This window comes from Fusarium proliferatum (assembly GCF_900067095.1).
Source record: "Fusarium proliferatum ET1 genome assembly, contig: FPRO_scaffold001, whole genome shotgun sequence".
Classification (NCBI taxonomy): Eukaryota; Fungi; Ascomycota; class Sordariomycetes; order Hypocreales; family Nectriaceae; genus Fusarium; species Fusarium proliferatum.
The window spans coordinates 2083714-2107332 of NW_022194790.1; the positions used below are offsets into that span (position 1 = coordinate 2083714).

General features: G+C 48.5%; 7 protein-coding genes across 7 annotated transcripts; 3 read left to right on the forward strand and 4 right to left on the reverse strand.

The window, feature by feature from the left end:
• Positions 1–422: 422 nt before the first annotated feature.
• On the reverse strand, positions 423–3004 carry FPRO_01401 (uncharacterized protein; the record flags this gene model as incomplete). The annotated part of the gene is made up of 4 exons (XM_031231883.1): positions 423–958; positions 1006–2077; positions 2129–2932; positions 2984–3004. The coding sequence occupies 4 exons, from the start codon at positions 3002–3004 to the stop codon at positions 423–425; spliced, it is 2433 nt and encodes an 810-aa protein (XP_031075072.1).
• Positions 3005–4974: 1970 nt separating this feature from the next.
• On the forward strand, positions 4975–6850 carry FPRO_01400 (uncharacterized protein; the record flags this gene model as incomplete). The annotated part of the gene is made up of 2 exons (XM_031231894.1): positions 4975–5698; positions 5751–6850. 2 exons carry the CDS (start codon positions 4975–4977, stop codon positions 6848–6850), a joined length of 1824 nt encoding a protein of 607 aa, XP_031075073.1.
• Positions 6851–9795: 2945 nt separating this feature from the next.
• On the forward strand, positions 9796–11301 carry FPRO_01399 (uncharacterized protein; the record flags this gene model as incomplete). Its single annotated transcript, XM_031231905.1, has 1 exon — positions 9796–11301. One exon carries the CDS (start codon positions 9796–9798, stop codon positions 11299–11301), a length of 1506 nt encoding a protein of 501 aa, XP_031075074.1.
• Positions 11302–12228: 927 nt separating this feature from the next.
• Positions 12229–14378, reverse strand: FPRO_01398 (uncharacterized protein; the record flags this gene model as incomplete). The annotated part of the gene is made up of 5 exons (XM_031231916.1): positions 12229–12785; positions 12836–13328; positions 13376–13638; positions 13686–13994; positions 14324–14378. 5 exons carry the CDS (start codon positions 14376–14378, stop codon positions 12229–12231), a joined length of 1677 nt encoding a protein of 558 aa, XP_031075075.1.
• Positions 14379–16112: 1734 nt separating this feature from the next.
• On the forward strand, positions 16113–18625 carry FPRO_01397 (uncharacterized protein; the record flags this gene model as incomplete). The annotated part of the gene is made up of 4 exons (XM_031231928.1): positions 16113–16439; positions 16493–17037; positions 17084–18459; positions 18510–18625. The coding sequence occupies 4 exons, from the start codon at positions 16113–16115 to the stop codon at positions 18623–18625; spliced, it is 2364 nt and encodes a 787-aa protein (XP_031075076.1).
• A 362-nt stretch (positions 18626–18987) lies between these two features.
• FPRO_01396 (uncharacterized protein) lies at positions 18988–20222 on the reverse strand (the record flags this gene model as incomplete). Its single annotated transcript, XM_031231939.1, has 3 exons — positions 18988–19865; positions 19964–20040; positions 20074–20222. The coding sequence occupies 3 exons, from the start codon at positions 20220–20222 to the stop codon at positions 18988–18990; spliced, it is 1104 nt and encodes a 367-aa protein (XP_031075077.1).
• A 2064-nt stretch (positions 20223–22286) lies between these two features.
• On the reverse strand, positions 22287–23447 carry FPRO_01395 (putative cytochrome-b5 reductase, mitochondrial outer membrane form; the record flags this gene model as incomplete). The annotated part of the gene is made up of 3 exons (XM_031231950.1): positions 22287–22855; positions 22907–23285; positions 23406–23447. The coding sequence occupies 3 exons, from the start codon at positions 23445–23447 to the stop codon at positions 22287–22289; spliced, it is 990 nt and encodes a 329-aa protein (XP_031075078.1).
• Positions 23448–23619: the final 172 nt, after the last annotated feature.

The following is a 23619-nucleotide window of genomic DNA, read 5'->3' on the forward strand; positions in this document are numbered from 1 at the left end:
TTTGATGAAACCAGCGGTTGATTGGCAGTGATTCCTGACCATAACTGCTGCAGTGCCCGAGTTCAATAACACGGCACGTAAGTCACCAAGCATCGAGGACGACCTTAATATATGCTTATATTTTGAGCAATTCCAAAAGCTTTGGTGAGATAAGCTACACCTCTTTCCGAGTCAACTGGTCTTCCCACGCATGTTGCTTTTGGTGATTGTGAAACGGTGTAAACACCAACCAGTAGGTATAGAAGCCAAAAGACCACAAAACCAGTCATGTCCCAAGGCCTATGCCTAAGTCCCAATCATTTCTCATCCCACCACGTTATGTACATCGTTGCCTTGCCAAATTCGCTGACGTTGCTTTCCCAAATACATCTAAAATCGATCCCAAAATCCACCTTTGCCATGAGAGATTCCGATTTGGACCTTCAAATCGAGTAGTGCACTGAAAGGGCGATGATGATTGCGGGGTAGACAACAGCCTCAACGAGAAGTTGCTGCTTGAGAGTACCGCGCTGGTCCTTGGTAAGGCACTGCATTTCTCCATGGGTGTACCACGATATAGTCGAGTTGAGCTTGCCGTAGAGCACGATAGGGCCGATGAAAGGGAAGAAGAGAGTGAGGATCATGACCCACATGAACATTTGCTTTCCTCGTTGGGCGACCATGTCAGCATGCTGGCGATGGATGCGAATATCCTCGCGGGCCTCTTCGATGAAGCGAGCCTCCCTCTGAGTGAAGGGGCTGTCGGCGAGGGGATCAAACTCAGACTGGCAATGACCGACTCGTCGACTATTGGCGCTGGTGGAGAACCCAGGAGTATGTGCTCCAGTGCGACAAGTTGAAATGCTTGGCTGGAAGTTTCGATACCACACACGATGAGTGCTTGACTTTGGGTCGGTAGGAGGGGGAGTATCGAGGATAGCAGAGGACGAGACCAGCATATCAGTGACTCTATCATTTGCTATAACCTTGTCAGTTGTGTTTATATATGAAAGCGTTTCAACTTACAATCACGTGGACGATGCGCCTGAGGCAGTCGATGAAGGTGAAGAATACGGGCAGGTCGTGTGACATCGCTACTCGTGGACGAAGGCCAGAAGCTTCTCTTTGGAGGAGAAGGAGTTTTTGGGAGAGGAGGAGAGTTTGCAGTGCTGATCGTGTTCGACCTTCCTCTGACTTTAAAATTGTCTGCACTCTGACTGTGATCCTCTTCACCTCTCTGTCGTTTGAACTGCTGTAGCATTGCAGCCTCGGGAAGACTGACAAGAGGAAACGGAAGACGAGGAATCTTGGACAGAAAATCATCATGAGGAACGTGGGCAGGCTTGTCCGAGTTGGACTCCTGGAACCGTCTTTTGTACAGTGGCTTGTCAAAAATAGTCAGGGGGGTTTTGGGGGGATCACGACCGAGGTTCTTTCGGATTCTATTCCAACTGAAGCCAAAGTATTTTTCGCCGTCTGGAAAAATCGTTTCATCGGTTTGAGCGTTTCCATGAGGAGCTGCGTCCGAGTCGAGGCTCTGATAGCTGCCTCTCTTGGGAGGCAGGTCTGAGAGGAGGATGTTCTCATGGCCGGACGTCTGCTCAGATGGCACCCTGCGAAACAGATTGGAAAAACGAGCTGCAGATTCAGGTAATCGTGACTTGGCCTGGGAAAAGTTGCGAGTTGTATTTGAGGCATAGGTTCCAGGACCTTCACCATACTGCGGGACAGATACGGGGAGTTTCGTTCCTCTGTCGGTGCGAACACGGTAAGAGCCGTACTTATTGTTACCAGGAGGATGCCGAATGATTCTGTCTCTTGAGCCGTAAGAGCGAGGATGAAGCTCACGCTCCGTCACGTCGGATACATCAGCGACACTGCTTCCAGTTCCCTTTGCAATGCTGTCGTGATAGTCTTGCTGCATCGAGTCGAAGGCATGCTCGGTCGTGACAGTCTGCCAATCACCCTCCGTACCGGTGAGAGGTCGGTTCTTGGCAAGAGAAGCAATTTCACCTTGTAGTCGTCTGTCAGGGACGGGGACACGGCGGATCGCTTTTTCCTTCCGATGAACAGGAACTTTGACCTCTTCATCGACATTCTAAGCCGAATGAATAGCCGCAGCATTGTAAAAGGATGCAACAGGAGCGACTCTCTGTGAAGCGAGGGGAAAGCTTCCATCAGTAGATCGCGGGAGCGTTTCATTTGAGGAGACGGCTAAGCCGGCTTGGTGCAGCGCATTACTGACTTCTCGCTCGGCCGATGAACGTAGAAAGCCCGAGTATGCATCTGTGTCATACTTGAAAGGGTCCTCATCACTGTCGGATGAGGCACGAGAGTACATATGATTGTTCTGTGGATAGTCCTCGGGATCGCAAGGGACGCAAGTGTCTGGGTCTTTGTTGCGAGGTGATTCGCTGTAGAAGCTGGATGAGGAGTGAAACGAGTGCAAACGGGGAGCTGATCTCGGCACATTTCGCACGGACGGGTCTCCAGGTGAGACGAGCTCAAAGCTGTGCGTTTGCGGTACCCAGAGGTTTTGATTCGGCTGAGACTGGGCTTGCTGTTTGTTCCCAAAATTGAAGTTACCTCGACGTTTCAGCGGTCGAGTTGAAGATCCGGCATGGATTTCACAGGCATCTTCTCCAGCGACAGTCTCCCACTCGGATTGGGCATGGTCATCGCTTAAAGGCTCATTGATCTTTGGCACAGCGAGGCCAGCGTCCTCATTATTGAGCCGTAATGGGCGCTCAGCGACAAATCTGGTTGGGTCTGGGCTCATGCAGCGAGACATGACTGGACCGGGAGATGAGAAGTCACGTAGCTGAACACCATCCTCAACCTCAATTCCAGAAGTTGCAAAAGGATCCGAATGACATGAGATGGAAGAGGAAGTGGTGTTACGCCCGTGACGCGTATCTCGGGCCGAATTGTCGCTCTCAGTGTATGGAAGCGACTGTTGACATTAGTATTTGAGTGTTTGTAAGTGAAAGAGGGTGTTACTTACATTCTCGGACAGCGGTTTCATGTTGAAGCTTGAAGGAGCTTCAAGCATCTAGAAAGTAATAAAACTTTGTATGAATGAGGGTGCGATAAAATGAAGTGAAGTGAGGCGCAGAAAAGAGAGGAGCCTGGAAGATGATCAACGTGCGTGATGTTATTTCAAGGTAGACCGATATATTCTGCAACTGATCAACAAATAACTTCAGAGCGCGCAGTTTTATTATAGCGGAGTGTCTTTTTTCAAGCAGTGTTGACTTTCGGTGTGTGTGGGAAACGGTGTTTATCACAACGGGTCGAAGAGTTTGATGATTGAGAGATGAATGAGACGACTGCGCTCACTGTAGCGAGGGGAATTCCCCGGCCTGGGTTTAAGATGTTGACTGAGGCACCAAACTCGTTATGCTTCGCAGTGAATGAAATGGGAGGTTGGGAGGATGAGGTTTGGTAGCTATAAATTTTGGTGGGAGCAGTGCCAACAGCTGCCAGTGACCAGAGTACGCTGAATTACATTTCGGGGGATTTAACAAGTGTGTTTATAAGCTCTTTGTATTAATTTATATTAACAGAGATCTTTTGAGTTGAAGCAGATGGGTAAAGTAGCCTTGGGGTTGTCAGAAGAGTCAAGATGTTAAAGTATGTCCTTTTTAAAACTAACATCAACTCAACAAGCAATCTCACCACTGAAGCACAATTAATTACTTTTATCAAAGTTTAATAACATATCTCTGCTTCACATATGATGTACCCTGGGCTATTTGAAGTCTGGTACCTACAATATCTCGTGCACTGATGAAGTCGCTGCGGTGATTACAGGCGTGGTTTGAGATTGCCAGTCTGCACTAGATGCCAAGTTGATGTTGGCTCAAATTCCAATGCTACACAGGTGCCTATACTATTTACGTCAATTATAGCAAACAAATAGTCGTTTCATCCTTTCGAACAAATGGTCGATGAGCAATATTGATCAATTCTCATAGTATTATGACAAAGTTTAGACTAAGCCTACCTTGGTCTATATAAACTCTTCTAAGCTTATGATCCCATGCATAGTATTCTAATCTTGAAAGATTTGCGTATAGGTACTCCGTAGTCGTTGTCGAATTATAGCTATAATCATTTCCCTTCTGCTGGTCAAGACAGTTAGTACTTTGGTTGACCTTGATCGAGATTGGCTCCTCGAAAACCGTCCAATTGGAGACTCTTCCGTGCAGTTGACACATTTCACGGCTGGCTACTTAAGGTAGTTAAGACATTGGGCGTCAGAATAGGCGTAAGGGCGCCTTTTTCTAACTGCCGGTTCGTCCGATCGCTTATCGCGACAATCCCAGTCAATCATTGTCAAGTCAATGTCACAATGTCCATCCATTGTCAATCCTTCCAAGTTCCAACCCCTTCGACCCGCTCGCTCGCTCGCTCCCTTTCCCATCAGATTCAACCCGATCTTGACCCAACACAACCCAACTTGTACCTGTACCTGTCATTGTTAATGTCGCTGTCACGCTTGCATCGTAGCACTAATAAGACGACTTATTGCACTCCCCCCCCCCACTGAAAGCATCTATCTATCTCGAAAAATACAGTACAAGCTTTGCCAAGTCTCTTCCCGTCTGGCTACTCCACACTTTGGTTTAGGAATCGCAAATCAGCGTGGCGATCGAGTCGAATCGATCCACGACTAACTTTACCAACCAACGGACCAACCGAAGCAGCTCTCTAGCTCTCTAGCTCTCTAACTCTCTAGCTCTGTTCAACTCTACTTTAACAACAACTCTGACGTTTAGCTCATTGAGTTTCTCGAGGGTCATACTAGGGCAATCAATCAATGACAATGACAAAGACATCGTGCGCACAAACTTCGAGTCACTGGGACGAGCTCCCCCATGAGATCCTCCTTCAGATCTTGTGCTGTGAGTTGCGCCCAGCTTACCTTACCTCGCCTTAATTCTTATCCCCTCAGTACCCCGCCATCGCCTAAATCATACCGTTCCATAATCAATGCCAATTGTTTTACTGACCACGTGTATTTTTGCTTCATCAGACCTTGAGCCTCATCAATTGCCCAAACTTCAGCTTGTTTCACGAAATTTTAGAGAAGTTGTTCTTGATGATGAATTGTGGAAACACCACTGCTTTGAGCGCTCATCATGGTATGCCTTTCTTCGAAATCGGAGAAAGGTCTTTGCATCTCTACCCGAGCCATCTTTAAGCAATGCCACAGAAGCTGAAGACGAAAATGGTTCTCTACTGGACCAAGATGATTCATGTCGATTTGACAAACGCCATTACCAATTCCTTCAAGATATGGCAAACTGGGATCCGGCGTTTCCTGACGAGCATGTCTCGTGGTATAACGAATACATCCAGCGTCAGGGACCGCCTGCTATCAACTGGCTTGAGACGCCACGCTTGAAACAAGGCACTATGGAGCATTTCATCGAGGTCAGAGGTATGTCCCTATTCAGCCCTAACAATGGCGATGATGGCATCGGCAGTTTGATGGCTGTCTCACCACTCGACGACGGGTCTGTATGTCTTTGGGACGTTAATGGCACGAGGGGCAAGCGAGGGGGCATTATCGCGACCAGTAAACCGGACATCCTATTCTTCGATGGCCGTGGAGATCAGAACACGAGGCGGTCCAAAAAGATCGACACAGGTGTCACTGAATGCGTCAGTGTTAATAACAGCAACAACAGGGCTGTCTTTGCTGTGCAGAGTCGTAAGTGCCGAAACGATAATCAACTGCCCCTCACTAATAACCGCAATTGTAGATCTCATCGAGGTCGATCTCAGCCGCCTTGAAGTTGTAAACCGTCACTCTTTCGAGTGGTCAATCACGACCTTGTCACAGATCCAGGATGGTATCCCAATGACTGTTGGCACTTCATTGGGTATCCATCTTCAAGACTTCAGGGCGCCATCACAATTCCATGGAGATGCCGTGGAGAGGTTAGATATCCCGGGGGAGGAGGACAATCCTTTCAAGGGAATATTTGATCCGAATCCATTACCGCCGTACGCCTCACTGTCTCAGCCAACGCCAACGAGCATTCTACACCTACCAAGACCAGCCGGCGACAGTGCAGTGTCGGACGACATTTACGTGGCGGGGAGATTCTCCAATATTCTTCATTACGATAGGCGCCACTTCCCAAAGATCATGGGGTCCATTTACTCAGGCTCAAGGCTGTCCAGTCTGGCAGCACTGCCTTATCCATTCTCCACGCTGGACCATGAAGTACGACGTCGCGGAGAACTCACAGCTGAGAGGGTTCATGAGTGCAAGACAGCGGGTAGTGGGAGAACTCTAATCGCAGGCGGAGAGTACAAAACCAAAGGCTCGCTCGAGATATATGGCCTGGACGCTGTCGACCTATCAAGTGACGGGCCCATGCAGCAGAACTCAACTATGAAGAATCGGTATACTGCAGCTTCATCCATCATCCTGTCGGTGATCAACCACGGAACAAAAGTTGCATTCTCAGATGGGGCCGGGCAGATTAAGTGGTTTGAAAGGGATGGATATACGGAGTGCCGTCGGATCAAGGTTGGTCACAGTGACGTGCCCACTCAAGCATCACTCTTCGCTTCCATGCCAGGGTCCGACGATCTCGCAAGGAAGATCTTATCCACCAAGACAAGGCAAGATCGTGACCGACCAAACGAAGACAATGTCATCTTCTGGACGGGAGATAAGCTTGGTATGGTTAGTTTCACAGGAGATACCTTGTTCACGCCCGACGATTTCCGGGAAAAGAACAAGGAGGTCGCGGTAGAAGAGCATCAGCGCCAGCAGTATTCTCAAAGGATGCGGGAAGCACTGGAGAAGCAGGCCGACGATGCTAGGTTTGTTCAAGGACTTGGGTTATAATGAAAAAAGAGGGCGATTGGATCTGAGAGTGCGATAATGGGGAAGGCTTTCGGCGACATTGCGAAATATGGAGAGGATCTGTCGAGCTACGAACTTAGGATGAAAAGGAGGCTCTAACAAAAGAAATAAGCAATCCCGGCACATAGAAAAATAACTCAATCTTTTGACTATGAGTGCCGCACAATATCTCCATCACGAGACACAGTGATCGTCGGTGGGGAAAGGGTCTTTTGGGGTCGAAACGTTAGTCAACACTGGATAATGAGGCGCGTGGCGAAGAATTGGTGGATATGGTAGTTGAGCGGGCACTAGGAATGAATGATGAGCAAAACTAACAAGCATAAAGCTAGTAACATCGGCATACTACACAGGAAAAGGATACTTGCATCCGGGTGCAAGATGATGAGGGCTGATTTATGCAAGCAAGACATTAGTGCTATAGTTGTGGTCAGAATTAGGCGAAGCTGATGATGATGATGGACTGAGATTGTCTTGATCGACCTTGATGAGAGGACGGCCCTGAATCTGTATTTACGAGATCCATCTTATACGGTGGTACCAGAAGAAGTGGAGTGAAAGAGCACCGTGCTTAGAGCACAATCCAAGTCTCGAGAGTTAAGCTAAGGCTAAGAGACAGATGAGACGATACGATACCAGAAGCACGGCAATTCTACGGTGTACTCCGTAGACCGTAGATGAAGTCCACGATATCCCTGGCAGTCAATATCGAAGGGCCAAGCTAGCTTTGCATGGCATGTCATGGCATGTCATACCAAGCTGTCACTCGCACTCACAGATCTCAAGTTGACGACAGCGGCTTGATTGCAGAGAGCCCGTGCTTTGAAGAGAACCCGGGTGTCTCATTAATTACCAGTTCTTCTATTTGCAAAACATGGAACGAATAGACTTCCAGAAATGCCAGGGAAAGGAAAAGCATCGATTGACGTGAAGTTCAAGAAAACCAGGGCAACCAATCGCGGGCAGGGATATACAACCCCTGGCCAATGAGGGTCTCGGCAGAGTGAGCGCTTACGGACAGGTCAAGACGGCAGATTCTGTTGCTTATCGGGATAAGTTAGAAGGCCTCAATGCTGTATTGGGCTCTCGACATTAAAGAAACCACGTATGAGCCTCAGTGAGAATCGCCAATAGGGGTAGGCAGTAATCGCCAATAGGGGTAGGCAGTAAGCCCTGTGAAGCACAGATGGATCTCTGCTATAGCCAATTGCTCATACGCGCATGATTGCAGCCAGATCCAAAAGGGTATCCCGGCCTCGGACACGCGGTGCTTGTCAACCCTTGACGGGAAGTGGACTTGGTAGTGGAGATAACCGTGGTGCGTTGTCAGCTTGACAGTCAGTCAATCAGTCAGTCAGTCAGTGCCTGGCGTTTTAGCTCGCCTTGCTGTGAGGAAGCCTGCTCCCAAGCTAGACGATGAAGCTCCAGCCAGGTCTTGGTCTTGATTCTTAAGCTCATGTGCCGTTGTCTATCATGCCAAGAGCCAGCGATCATTGGAGAAGAGGCCTCGAGTAATCGACAGTGGCTGATGTGGTGCTGTCCTGGATTCGGAAACTCAATGGGTAAATCCCTGAAGATCAAAGTCAGTCCGACTGTTTCGGCCGGGTTTTCCTTTTTATAGAAAAAACGGGCGCATCTCGTCCGACTGATGGGAAAGGGACTGCTGTACTTGGTGCGAGAAACTATCGTGACACAGTGGACTGTAGTGTAGAGAAACAAGAAATATCGGCGAATGTGTACAATTACACCGCTATATAGAAATAGAAATAAAACACAGACGCAGCCAAGGTGTAGAAGACGCCATGCCAGTTGAGGGTTGGCGACGGAACGGAGGATGGAAGCAATCTCAAGTAACGAGGCAGGGTTCCTCAGTCTAACCGCAAGTAATTGATGGCTGTAATCAACTTGGTAATGTCAATAAATCTCATGGAGGCTCAAGTGGTATTCTGTAATCATCCAGTAGTTCAAGTGAGGCGCCTCTTAAATCCACTGAACGGTCCATCTCACAGTTGTCGTGTCATTGTCATCCATGCCGCCTCCCACCACATCCGATCTCGAACCAATTTGAATGTCCTTCAGCGCCTCACAAACCACCAGAGACAAGGATTCCCCAGCGCAAAAGACACTGACTCTGGGCTGTGATGAGGCCGACAGGGGTGTGTGCCCCCCCCCCCCTGTACTGCTAGGCCCTGTCAGTTGGCGACCGGTATTTAACAGCGACGGGACTAAAACCAACTAATCGATCGCCCTGAAAACGAGATAAGTTAGTGGATGGGGTCCATTCCATCATCATATTTGGTCCTGGCTCGTCCCGCGATTGCAGCAGCTGAGCTGAGGTTGCTGTGTTGTGTTGTGTTGTGCTGTATCCGTACTCTGCTGTAACTGTAACTGTCTTGTATCAGACCGGGAGGTTACCAAAGAGAACTTACGGTCAAGCTCTAGGTCTGAGACCATCGAGTTTCTCGATCCTTGAATGCATTTCTCAACATAGACTTTATTATTATTATTATTATCATCATTATTATCGTCTCTTCTGTTTCTGGTTTGTTTTATCTTTTCTCTCTTTCTTATCTCTTCTCCATTCTTCGGATCCAATTCCTACCCGACCGCCCCCAGTCCGTCCGTCTCCTCGTTAACTGGGCTCCTCGGGGTGCTATTGCGACTGTGACAGCGCTGCAACTGGACTGCTCACGCGTCGTCTCCATCTCGTCTCATCAAATCCGCCACCCCAAGACCGTCCATCGGACTCACCGACATCGATCCCTCAACTCAAAACTCTCTTCTTTCACCAGCAAAAATCATCTCCAAATTGTCCAAGCTTCTCGGAGAATCACATACTGCAACCCCCTATGTGATCCTCTCTCTCTACGCTTATCAATTCCCAACAAAACCACCCACCCCCCGGCTCAGGTCGATGAGCATGTCCCATGGCCTTTTGGGTGGTTGACGGGGGTCGTCCGCTTGGTGTTACCGCTACTGTTGCCGCTACCGCTGCTGCTACTGGCCGGGGTCCCTACTATGTGGGTGGTAAAAGGCGAGTGAGCGTCTCCGAAGGCGGCGATGGCTTCACTTTTGATCCCAAAAGAACCAGGTTCGCCGATGAGCTTCCCTACGACCCCTACGACCCCTACGACAATGCACCCATCTCTGTAGCTGTAGCTGCAGCCGCACCAAGTGGCTATGCTTCGTCAGATCATGCATCGCCTTATTATCCACAACCACTACCGGCATTCCATTCTGGAGTTCACATTATCAACAAAGCATATCCGCACAATCACCCTTTTGATCATGAGGACGAATTCTTATATAACGAAGCCATTGAAAACTACCCTCCATTGATCCATCGACCTGACTCAGCTCCCGTCAAGAACCTCTCATTTCTCGTCATTCGCGAACGTTCACCAACTCCAGAAGGACCCGACTTCCCCTCTATCGATGCCGCCTTCGGTCCAGCTCCCGAATCCCGGCCGGGACCTGTATTCGGCCCTTCCGGTCCAGCTCCGGCACTCGCTCCGGCACCCGCTCCCGTCGCCGATGCATGCGCTATGGAACGCACAGCATCGGGTCTCTCTATCTCCTCCGATACCACTCAGCCATCACTCGCCAGTCTATCACCTGCCGCTGATGAAAACGACCCAGGATTGTTGAGTGACCTCGCCGCCGCTCGTCTAGTCCGTGATCACGTTGCCAACTTTGGTTCCAGTCGTCGAAGGCATCGCACCACCGACTCACGCCACGGCCGTATTCTGAGAGCGCTCATCAACCCAAAGTCTCGTGCAGCAGAATTCCCCTTGGACAACGACGCATTGCGCAGCATCTTCTCCGCTGCAAACGAACTCTTCTTCTGCAACCGTCTTGCTGGTCGTGTCGCATGGGACTGGAGTCACCCTGCAAGCGCGCAGTATCAGGCGCACATTGTTGGCACCACAGCCGTACGACGTTCCCGTGATGGAGGCTACGAGACACTTATTGTACTTTCATCGCCTATCCTCCAGGATACAAAGTACAACCGGCGGCTTCTCATCTCGACATTCTTACATGAGATGATCCACAGCTATCTCTTTGTGGTATGTGGTCTCAAAGCCCGCCACGAGGGTGGTCATACCGAGGGTTTCCGCCAGATTGCAGATACGATCGACCGCTGGGTTGGACACAGCTACCTGCGACTCAGTGAGATGGACGCTGATCTGGAACATTTTCGCGAGCATCCCTCCTGTGTGCATGATCAACACCAGGTGCGCAGTCGAAGTGCAGACGAGCACCACAAGGTACCATGGCGCAGTGAGAGATGGGAGGATGGAGAGCGGGATGCTCACTACCTAACCGAACTTCATCCACAACCGCATCCCAATCTTCATGATTGGGACCGACATGGGCGAGAGGGGTACAGAGCTCCCGATGTCCGGAGAGGAATCTCACCATACGTTTACTAAGCGTGGAAGTGACCCTCGAAGGTCGCCCACGTATTGTTCGTTTAGCTGATCAGGTATGCGGCTCAGATGACCGCAATGCTGATATTATATGTCATAGCGATCATGACTATCCATTCTTCACACATTACAAGCATTTACATCAAAACTTACCACGGGAGGTTGCTTATTTCTTTTTAATCTCAAGATTATCTTATGGGCTTGCTTGGTCTTTTACAATATGATTCCCCCTTTTTTACAGCGCGGCAGTGGGCATTACATGGGCGTTGATAACGGAAGCATCATCACGGGCAGGGCAAGGGAACATCATATAACGTCGAGTAGTGATATAGGCGCTGCGAGGCTTCTTTTTCGATTGTGTGGGAAAAGTACCAAACTACCATTATACCAAAGGCTGGGATTTTCTTTGTGCAGGATGGGACATCAATACATCATGGTAGCGAAGATTGAAAAGGTGGCATCATGAAAGATTTGTATGAACTACAATTTGGTAGCAATACAAGAAAAATTCAGCGCTTTTATTATCAACTGCTTCCGTCATTAGACGCGGGCCAGCTGAAAAGCAAATAAGACTCCCCAACAGGCTTACATGCAGTTAAGTTCAGGATGCAATTGAGGCAACTAACTTTGATGATGTTACCTTAATGGCTTTGCCGCCTGAGGGATTAATAAATAAATATTTAAATTATATTAGACTTCTGAGATGCTTAGATGTATCATTCGAGGCTGAGATGCAAACTTGAGGGGGGGAATACCCCCCCTATACCCTAGACATACCTACCCTAAGGATGTTGAAGGATGCTCTGAATACCCGATTGTATATTATAAGTGCAGTCTCTAGGAAATGCCAAGAGCCTGATGGCCTTGTAAAAGGCTGATGGTGATCTTGAAAATAAGTTACCGAAGGCTGTATATGATAACCTCAATACCTCACTTTCGTCCGCTCATAGTTCCGTAGCTTTGCTCTACAGACCTTGACTTAGTCTTGGTTAAAGGCAGCTCCTCTTCCTCTTCCTCCTCAGACTCAATCGCGGAATCTTCAGGCAACAATATCGTACTTGACGAAGACGAAGCCTGGTCGTTTTCTGTGTCACTATTCTCTGCTGAGCTCGAAGCGGAAGCGGAAGGGCCCTCTCCTTCTTCAACAAGATAAGCCGGGATAGTACCTAGGATAGCAATGAGCATGAGGAAGAACCATGCAGTTACAACGTAACCATGATCAGCGCCCCAGGTGAAAAGAGCGCCTGTCGAAGCTGGACCAAGTGCACGACCTAGACCACTGAAGGTTGTGGCATAACCGTTGAGCGTGCCAAGCACACGGAGAGAAGTGCAGGAGTTTGTCAGAAGGATAGTGACAGATGGAAATGCGATAATGATTCCAGCAGCCTTGATGAACATAACACCCATGAGAGCGGTCATGCGGCCCTTGTGTGTCGGGAATAGAACACAGTAAGGGGTGAGGAAGTAAGCAAGTGGCATGAGAAGACCTGGAAGATATTAGAACCCAGCAATTCGATAATGATGACTTTCAACTTACAGCAGACTCTAAAGCAACGCAAAACACCGAAGCGGGCAACAATTGAAGGGTAGATCAGGAACTGAACAGCACAACATACGATGCCATAGATGGTGTATATTGTGCCGACCTCACTGTGCTTCATGCCAAATCCCCCTGAGAAGTAGAAGGGAAATGAGGTATTCTCAGGAGTATGCTTTTCAACTGGGTGTCTGAGGAAGACACTGAGGATCTGATCGTAAGCCACGGAATGGAATGCGAGAAGTGTGTAAATCAGAAGGTTCATGGCTGTTGCACGGGTAAGGACGCGTTCCTTCTTTGCATGCTCTGAAGCTTCGTGTGTCCTCTTCTTTGGTGCTGTCTTGTTAGGAAGAAGCGGTGAAGTAGCTTCGCCATCTACAAACGAAGCTCGACGGGTAGAGGGGGCTGGACGAGTGGTCTTGAAAGAGCGAGTGATACGCTCGCCTACCAGGAGACCCCAATCCCGGTGTCCTCGCTTGCTAGGGAGTGTTTCCTAGATTTGTTAGTGATGATGCGCAGTCAACCTTAACACAGACTTACATGGAGAAACAGGGCTGCAATGGTAGCTGAGAATAGAAAGAAAACCATGAGAATCAGATTCGGTAGCGCAAAGGGAAACCGCTTAAAGAACTCGATATGGCCAAAGATTTGGGGGTATTGTTCTGCAGGTTCAGCCAAGAGACCCCCGAAACTGGGTCCGATGATGGAACCCAAACTCCACACGATAGGCATGATGGAGAATGCTCTTGGTTGAAGTTCCCTCTCAGGCACCAGCTCAGCAACCACTGTTCTGATGATTCCAACTAGAGGATATTAGTGAGGAGTTCTGTGTAGCTCTCGCCTTACACACCATTTCCGTTTCCACCTCCCATGATGGCTCGGACAATGATGGCCATAGGTAAATTCGTTGACATGCCCCATATTATGAAGCAGATCATTGAACTCATAAGGCCAAAGATGATTATCGGTTTTCGACCATAAATATCGGAAGCCTTCCCCCAAGCCACTGCAGTGGTGCTTTGTGCTATAGAGAAGACACCAGATGTGATTCCTACCCAACTTCCAACCTTGTTGGTAGGAACACCAAAGCTGCTGACCATGCTGGGCAGATATGGGAAGACTGAGCTGTAGGCCATGGGTTCGGCAATTCTGGCCATGGCTATTGATAGGTCAGCGGAGATCGGATGGAGCGGGATACCTGGACTGGACCATGATGTCTCTATGGGTTATGTGTATTTCCATGTTATATATAGTGCCTCTGTTGTTGATGAGAAACGCTCTATCAAATTATATAAATGGGAGAACACCTTTGCACGGGAATAATGGGGAACGAGAATGACTCGGTGTTGGGTTGAGGCTCATGGTGTTCGGACCGTGAACCATGGTCGTATATTTCATCTTGATACCAAGCAGGTCAAGTGAAAAGACAGCAAGGGTATTCCAAGGGCTTTACAGGTATCCATGAAATGATAAAATACTAAAACTTACCCAGAATTGCCAGCTGCTGCTTGGGCAGCTTTGGACCGTCCTTCTTGGTCGTCATCGGGAGGAACGATTGCGCAAAGAGTAATAGTGGAGAGGAGAGGTTGGAAGTAATAAATTTTCTTGTTTCTAACAAAGACCACCGAGTATCATGTACAACGAGACGGCGACACGAGGGGTGATTAATCTGGATATACGATTCACACGATCAACTCATCAATATCTCAACTCTTGCACCAAACAACAAGGGAGGAAAACAAGAAGAAGTTTTGGTTCACAGTCACAGTCACAAAGTAGTAGAAGAAGTCAGGTCAAGCCAAGCAAGCCACCAAAAGAGATAATTATGGACCATTGAGGCCAGAATTGGTTTGGTCGGCACGGCAGGGTGGTATAGTGCAGCAAAGGGTTCCGATCCACTGCTCCAACCTCCAGAGGACGAACCCGAGCAGGGGTGTTTTGGGGCAATTTTGCGGTCAGGAGCCTGATAATTGGAAGAAATTGGGCCCAACTTTTCCAAAATGGCCCGCAGATTTAAAGCCCGTAGATGTGAATGCCTGGTCAGTGGTAAATGATGGGGTCACAGGAGCACTTTGCAGTGCATATTCGCCCGGGGCTTTGCTACCATCTTGTTTTCCGAGGGACAGGGAAGATTCTTTCTGTGAGACACGGGTGAGATATTATGACGCACAGGACGACTTGTGCCAGTAGTTATGGACAGACAGTCCGGCAATATGAGGTCGGTGCAGTGAAAGTCTTACTCTGTAGGCGAGAATCATTTGACCTTGGCTGCTTGGCTAGCTTGGTAGCTTGGGTAAGGCAAACTCGGCTTGTCTGGGTTGCAACCATTGTTACTTGATTACCTCGATCGGTCCGGGGCCAACCATCATCAATCTTGTCGCTTGTCTTCTGCCGCCCCCCGAAAGCGGCGCCGGAAGCGCCCTAATAAAGTGCTTCAGTCATCCCGTCCTGCAAGCCTCCAGATATTCCCCGCTTCGTCTCCGCTCTATTGCCGTGCCGAGCACTTGGCTTTGCCTGCGGATCAATCTTTGAAGGATTTCTGTGAGCTTTGTTTACTTGTGACACAGAAACGAGGTTCATTCATTTGGTAGGCCAGTTCCATGTCCTTCTATTGCATATCTTATCGAGTTCCGCTTGAACAACTTAGAGTACCAGAGGCAAAAAAGAGACAGCTACAGCTGTAAGATAAAGATACTTCGTAGATAATTTATAAATAAAACGACTCTAAATCTTAGGACTAACACAGTAAATGTCATCCAAAGTTTAGGGCTCGAGTACCTAAAGATATTCTAATATTATTATCCTAAATAGAGAAAGTTCTTTATTCATTCTTCCTTCAACTCTGAATGGATGCTAAATACGGAGTACGCAGTACCATTTCATCATCTTCAGCCGAGGCTGGGGGTGGCGGCGCCACTGCATGATAGCATTGGCCAATCACCTTTCAGAGTCTGTTTCGTCATCAACATCGCCTATCACATCACATTACGGAGTACAACTTCCTGTTGCAACCCGGGTTCCTTTCACGTAACAACCTCGACCAACATCATTATTCAGGTTCCCATCACATGAGTAAATAAATCTAAAAGGCCCCTGGAGCTGCCAAGACGCCTTCATCATGAGTCGGATGTGAGTTCAACACCTACAGGACCTTCACCATTATCTCCCTCCACTTTCCGGACATCGTCATCCAACCTGGATTAAATCCACCATCGAGGCTTGAGGCTTATACTAAACCACAATACTCAGTAATTCCTCCCATCAGGAGCAGGAGAAGATGCCAGACGAGAACACGCCTCTCATCCAAACCGTTCGGGTGGGCCCTCCCCGGAGGAGGTATCCTCACCAGACCTGGCGTCGATTCTTCACTCTGATTTGCTCCGTGATTCTCTTCGGCGGTTTTGGCTTATTCGTGTTACAAACCTTTTTCATTGGGCCTCGTCATCATCATGGCCACCCTGGCTCTTGGTTACCCGGCAAGAGCCGTCTAAGCTATGAGGAACTCGAGCGTATCCTCTTAGATACGCCGGACCCCAAGAAGGCTGAGGAATGGAGCCGTTACTATACATCCGGTCCCCATCTGGCCGGCGCCAACTACTCACAGGTAAGGACTCATAATAGCTTGCCAGCTTCAGTTATTGAGCTCATCTTCTCCAGGCCGAATGGACCAGGGATCGATGGGAAAATTTCGGTGTCAAGTCTGAGATCGTGGCTTATGACGCCTACCTCAACTACCCCGTCGATTCTAGCGTTTCGATTCTGAAGAAATCGAAGAACGGAAAAGACTGGGATACCACTTTCAAGGCCTCTCTCGAGGAAGATGTTATTGACCAAGATCCCACAACGTCCCTCGAAAACCGCGTGCCCATCTTTCACGGCTACTCGGCGAGTGGAAATGTCACTGCTTCCTTCGTCTACGTCAATTATGGTACTTATCAAGACTATCAAGATCTTGTTGATGCCAAAATTGATATCAAGGGCAAGATTGCTATTGCTCGGTATGGAGGAATCTTTCGAGGCCTCAAAGTCAAACGTGCACAAGAACTCGGTTTCGTTGGCATTCTGATCTACAGTGACCCTGGTGATGATGGAGAAAGGACCGAGGAGAAGGGGTACAAGCCTTACCCTGAAGGGCCTGCACGTAACCCCAGTTCTGTTCAGCGCGGAAGCGTAGAGTTTCTGAGCATTCGCCCTGGCGATCCGTATGTCCCCATAATCCTGAAAGAAAAGACTTGACTGACCTTCTAGATCTACCCCTGGATATCCTTCCAAGCCTGGTGTTCCCCGAGCACCAGTCGATGATGCAACCCCTTCTATCCCCTCCATTCCTATATCATACCGTGATGCCCTCCCGATTCTCAAAGCCCTCAATGGTCACGGTCCAAAATCCACCCACTTTAACAAGTACTGGAACAGGAATCTCGGCCTCAAGTACAAGGGCATCAAATACAATATCGGTCCCACTCCGGATGATGTTGTTATCAATCTTTACAACGAACAGAAATATGTCACTACCCCTCTGTGGGACGTTATCGGCGTCGTCAATGGTACTATTCCCAATGAAGTTATCGTTGTTGGAAACCACCGAGACGCCTGGATTGCTGGCGGGGCTGGCGATCCTAACAGTGGCTCTGCAGTCATCAACGAGGTCATTCGAGGAGTTGGAAAGGCCGTCGAGGCTGGCTGGAAGCCTCTCCGAACCATTGTCTTCGCGAGCTGGGATGGTGAGGAATACTCACTCATCGGCAGTACCGAATGGGTTGAGGAATATCTCCCATGGCTCACAGAAGCAAATATCGCCTACGTCAATGTCGACGTCGGCGTCGGCGGTCCCGAGTTTACTGCTTCTGCAGCTCCTCTCCTCAATCAGATCGTCCGCGACGTCACAAGCGCTGTCCCTTCGCCCAATCAGACTATCCCTGGTCAGACAGTCAATGACCTCTGGTCGGGCAGGATCGCTACCATGGGCAGTGGCAGTGATTTCACCGCGTTCCAAGATCATGCTGGTATTCCCTGTATTGACTTTGGTTTCAAGGAGAGAGGTAACAGTGCTGTGTATCACTACCACAGCAACTATGACAGCTTCTACTGGATGAAGGAGTACGGTGACGTTGGATTTAAGTACCACAGGACTATGGCTCAGATCCTTGGTCTGACCATTGCCAAACTTGCTGGGACCGTGATTATTCCATTCAGTGCTACCGAGTACGCTGATGCATTGGGGGGCTATCTTGACCAGGTCGAGGCTAAGTTGGAGCCTACCAAGGACGCTCTTACTGAGCAGGATATCTTCAATATCCGTGGTGCTGTCTCATCAGGCAAGCCGATTGGTAACGAGGACGATTTCAAGACGAGCCTCAAGGATATTCGTGACCTCCTTGAACACTTCCACCTGAAGGCTAGCGAGCTCGACGCTGAAGCTGAAATCGCCAAACATCAGCTTGAGCAAGGCATCCCGTGGTGGAACCTTGTTGAAAAGATTCGGCTCGGCTATACCATCGCCAGGGTCAACAGGAGATATAAGTTGCTCGAAAGGAGCTTCCTCTACGAAGGAGGCTTGGATGGTCGAGACTGGTTTAAGCATGTTGTGTTTGCGCCCGGTATCTGGACCGGTTATTCTGGAGGTGAGTCTCTAAACGAATTGGACATAGCTCAAATGCTGACGATTATTTAGCTGTTTTCCCTGGTTGGGTTGAGAGCATCGACGCCAAGGACTACATCAACGGTCTCAAGTGGTCAGCCATTATTGGACGCTCCATTAACAATGCCATTGACAGCCTTTCGGATTAGGCTGCTTGGTCCTGGATCCGAACTAGGATCTATAGCTATTTATGCTCAAATGTGAAACTGATTAGCAAGTCTTCGTGCTACGTCATTTATACGGCAGAATTTAGCAAAGTGTCATACATTTTTAGAGTACCTGTTTACCGCCGTTATGTGCTATGTCTGTTTTCCTGCCTTATACGCCTTTTAAACCCGAAAGCAAACCCCCAAAAACATCAGAATCCCGTGAACAGTTTCGTGCTGTGTCTGTTGCCTTATACCCCTGGCAAGCCCGAAAACAAAATCAGAATCCCATGCATTACCCTTAAACCTGCAATCAATCAGTTGTCCTTCTTGGACAGCTGCTTTGTCATAGTGTCAAGCCCGTCCTACCCTTTCTTTGCGAGTTCTACCATGGCGTTTTCTACCCGGTCGAATCTATCTGCCAATTGTGTGGTTAATCCATGAAGTGATAGGGCGAGAATACCTGTATCGGCCTGCGCGGCCTGTGTTGATGCTAGTTGCCAGCCCCTGACCGTGTCTTCTAAGGTCATGATCTGTCGTCGAAGAATCCGTTCGCTATCGTGGGCCTGGGTGAGCTGGGACACAGTGACTTTGAGCATAGCCTCAGCATCCTTCTGTTTTGACTTGGCAACATCGAGCTGGGAAACAGTGTTTTTGAGTTTGGCCTCAACGTCCTCATGGTTTGAATTGGCACTGCATTGGACCTTGGTGCCCTGAAGTCTAGTCGAGATGTCTTCTAGCTGAGACTTGGTTTCTCTAAGTTCAATCTCGGTGTCCTCCTGTTTTGGCTGGGCAACGCTGAGTTGGGTTTCAGCGTCTATCCGTTTAGAAATAGCGTCCAGGAGTTCCACCACCTTGTTGTCGTATTTAAGCTTGATGTCATCAAACTTATTGTACTTAGCCTCGGTGTTGGATAAATCATCATCCTGCTTCTGGATCCTGTTTTTGAAATTTTCAATAAGTTGAAACTGCTTTGACTTGATGACTTGAAGCTCTCTGTTTTCTGAATACAGTTTCTTGAGCTTATTGTTATTGGACTCAGCATTCTGTTGAATATCAGACTCCAAGTGTTGGTTCCGTCTAATCAATTTGCTGTTGGTTTCGGATTCGGCGTTTGCCCTTTCTCTTGCCTGGTTTAGTCTTTGGTTTGTTGTGAGGAGTAGTGCCTTCAGTTCCATATCGTTCAGTCTGTCGAAATCAGGTTCATTTTCGTCGTCGAGGTCGATATGTATGGCCTTGCTGTCTGTTTTTTTGTTTTTTCGGTGTAGAAAGCCTTTCGATCTCTTGGGCCTCATCTAAAAGATCTGCGTTTCGTTTTTTTTTTTTTTTTCCGTTTCTCACCAGTATTGCTGTTGTCAGATCCTTTGACCTCTTTGTCTTCAGGCTCTCTGTCCTCTTCATTACCAGACTTTTCGTTGCTTTCATCATCAGACTCGTCGACGTTCTTTCACTGTTTTCCCTTCTTGCTCTTGTTGTCTTCCTTTGCTTCAGTAGGCTTAGGAACACGACAGTTCCATTTGTTTTCAATGGTCTCGTCGGACAGACCAGGTGGTAACCATGGCGCCGTCCCAGGGAATTCGACTCCCCAGTGCTTAGACATAACAGATGCAAGCTTAACGACAACAGGCTTGTTAGGCCAGATGGCCGAAACAACTACCCACATGCCAAAGTGAAGCTGCGGCTGTGAACGTCCGGTGTCCTTCAGGATTTCCTTTATTAAGCAAAGCCGCAACTGAAGAATGACTTGAGAACGTACCTAGGTAGTAAGAAGGGTCCCTTTTGGGGGTCCCTTTTGGCTTTGCCTCTTTAACGTGTGGTATCTAAAGTTTGCCAACGAATCAGCAGTTCGGTTGTTGGTTAGATTTAGTCGACCAGACTGGCCATTGGCCCGTCAGAGACCTAGGGGGCCTTCCCTTAAAGTGAAGCTATTCACAGATCAGGGCAAGAGGCAGAGGTTGAAGTACCGATCGGCTGGCTGGCTGGCTGACTGACTGACTGACTGACTAACCAACCGAATGACCGAGTTACAGCGAGGTTAGCAGCTAATGAGAAGGTCCTTCCGGAGCCGCAGGTGATGGAATAGGTTGCCCTCCGCTTCAGGGGGGCCCCAGCATGGTCGCTGAAGGGTCGCCGACGGCAAGCCAGCTGCAGGCCCCCGGAGGATAGCCATGAAAATATTCCTTCTATGACGATCGAAGAAGCCCTCCCTTTTCAGTAAAAAACCCCCATTTTTGATACTGAAGATAGCTTCAAGAAGAAACCAATCAAGAGTCGCAGCAAGAAGACCATTTGGTGAAGCTAGGCAAATGCTTGCCTCGCCTAGGATGACAGCCTGTCAGCGTCAGGATTTTGTATAATCTATACTGGCTTGGCGTCTTCTCACTTGTTACCCATTCCTCCGTTTTGAGAAACTTCAAAGCAGGTCTTCGGCTTAGTGCTCAAGGGCAAGTTTGGCGTTAGCCTTCGCGACGTCTTTGTCTTTGGTCTTGTCGATGTTGTATTCGAGATCCTTGAGTCTAAGTACATGCTTGCTTTTTTGGCGCCATGGTGGCTGGCAGCTATTGCGAAGTCAGTAAGGTTATTGGGTAGAGGTAAGGTAAATAGCCTGGGGGTTAAGAGTGGAGAGGGGAGTTTGAAGATCTCTGGGGGGACTCCAGATAAAGAATATGGAGATGTATCGCATGACCACAAAACTCAATAAAAGAATAAGAAAAATAGAGCGCGATATAGCTTGTACTTACTATAGTCGGTTTAAGCAGTTTCTTAGCTTCTGTAATGCGTTGTTGTGGTGTAAAGTAATGTGAAATAGTTCTTTATTGGTGGTGGTGGTGGTGGTGATGAGGGAAGAGAGTGGCTCACAATCTGAAATTTCTAGAGCTTTTCATGCTAAGTTTCTAGTAGTATAGATATAGATCCTAAGATATCCTAAAGTCTCCTAAAGTCTTCTAAAGTCTTCTAAAGTCTTCTAAGTCTCTTAAGATTTACCTTAAATATAGTAGATATCCAGCTTGTTATAATTGTCTTACTTACTAGCTTAGGTAGTTAACTACATCAACTATACCTAAAATTTCCGTCCAACATGCATTATTTGGCTCGGGTGGCTGTAGGCTTCTTTAGAGAATTGTTATATAATGCAGCTGTGATCGGAAGGAAGGTGTGGAAGACGGATTCGATAATTTACTAGATGCTAGATAAATAAACCATGGTATCTTTTGAAGTCGGTTACAGGAAGAATATCATGGCCAGCTAAAGAGCAAATAAAGCTCTCTAGCTGTAGATCATGAAAGGATCGTTCTAGAGCCGCAGGCAATAGATTGGATTGTCCTCTGCTTAAGGAGCCCCTGGGTCACCAATCGTTACAAAAAATGATTGATGAGAACACAAGAATGAATAGGCTCACAACGTCCCTCTACCACAAGCCTCATGATACCAACCCTAAGTCTATGATAGGATTGCTGAGGCTTGGGCATAAATCGCATGCCAAGTACCTTTCCCTTAGCTTTAAGCGCCATCACAACACATGCTCAAAATCGAAATGTAGGTTGACTTTGTCAATTCTAGACGGCATCCCGTCGTCTATATCGCTTCTATAGCAGATCTTACACTGTTCTCTTTATGCTTTGTCGCCATCATTCAATTCTATCATTACATGCGCATCATTCGCTTAGAACTTGTACACTTGGTCCTCCTTGTAGCCAAGCTCCTTAAGGGCACCGGTCAGCTCACCCTGGTTCTTGGGGCTGACCTTGTTTCCGGAGATGGCGTTCATGAGGCCGGGAGGGCCGCAGACAAACAGCTTGATGTTCTCGTTCTTGGGCTCAGGGAGAACAGTCTTGAGGAGCTCCTTGGAGATGTAGCCGCTGTTGCCGACCCACTCCTTGGGAGGGTTGTCGAGGACATAAAAAGCACGGAAACGCTGGGGAAATGTGTTCTCGAGGTGTTCAAATTCCTTCTTCAGAAGAATGTCCTGCTCGGAGACGTTGCCAAAGACAAGTGTGACCTTGGTCTTGTCGTTGGGGTTGTTGAAAATAGCGCGAGCGAGCTGATACATCGGGGTGATGCCAGTACCACCGGCAATGAGGGCAATGTGCTCGTGCTTGTTCTCCTCCCAGGGGTACTTAGGCAGAGGACCCTTGATGTCGAGGCGTTGGCCGGGAACAAGGTTGTGAAGATGTGTGCTCATAGGACCGTCGGGGTACTTCTTAACGAGCAAGTCGATGAAACCCTTCTCGCCTGCAATCGTCAGTCAGCTGTGCTACGGAGGTCTCATTCGGTTACACATACTCTCATCACTGATAGGAGTGTAGGGTCGGAGAGTAGCCTTCTCGTCGTTGGGACCCTTGTACTTTGTAAGAATGGCGCTGGCAACGTGCAGACCAGAGACTTGATCGGGCTCAGGAAGCTCAAAGCGTAGACGCTTGGTGTTGTGGTTGACAAGCTCAACATCTGAAAGCTTGAGGGAAACGAAACCCTGGTCGCCACCGGTGAAGGCCTTCTTGGGCTCAACACCAACGGCCTGCTTCACATCCGCCGCAGCAGAGGGAGCTCCGCCCTTGCTGAAGTACCAGTAACCAGCACCTCCGAAGGCAGCAGCTCCAGCGGCGTAGAGGAGAGCATTGGATCCTCCAGCACCTCCAGCCTCGGTGGCATATCGACGAACAGACTAAAGAGTAAGTTAGTTGAGCTTCGCGACGAGCAATTGAGAATGATATAGTTCTGATTGATAATCCGAAACAGAGACCATGATGGAGGGGCGCAAGTGCGCGGGACGAAGAAAACGTACCCTCAAAGGCTGAGCAGCGCGGAATGCAGATCGGGCGAACATCTTGACTTGCTTATGAGGTCAATTGAAGGTCAATTGGCCAAAAATAGAGAATGAGAGGTTGTTGCTGGTATCGTCTGAAGAGCTAGGTAGAGAAGTGGGCGTATCCAGGTATTCCGAAATCGCGACGGAACGAGCGATGACGTTATGAGTCACGTGACATCCCGGACAAAGC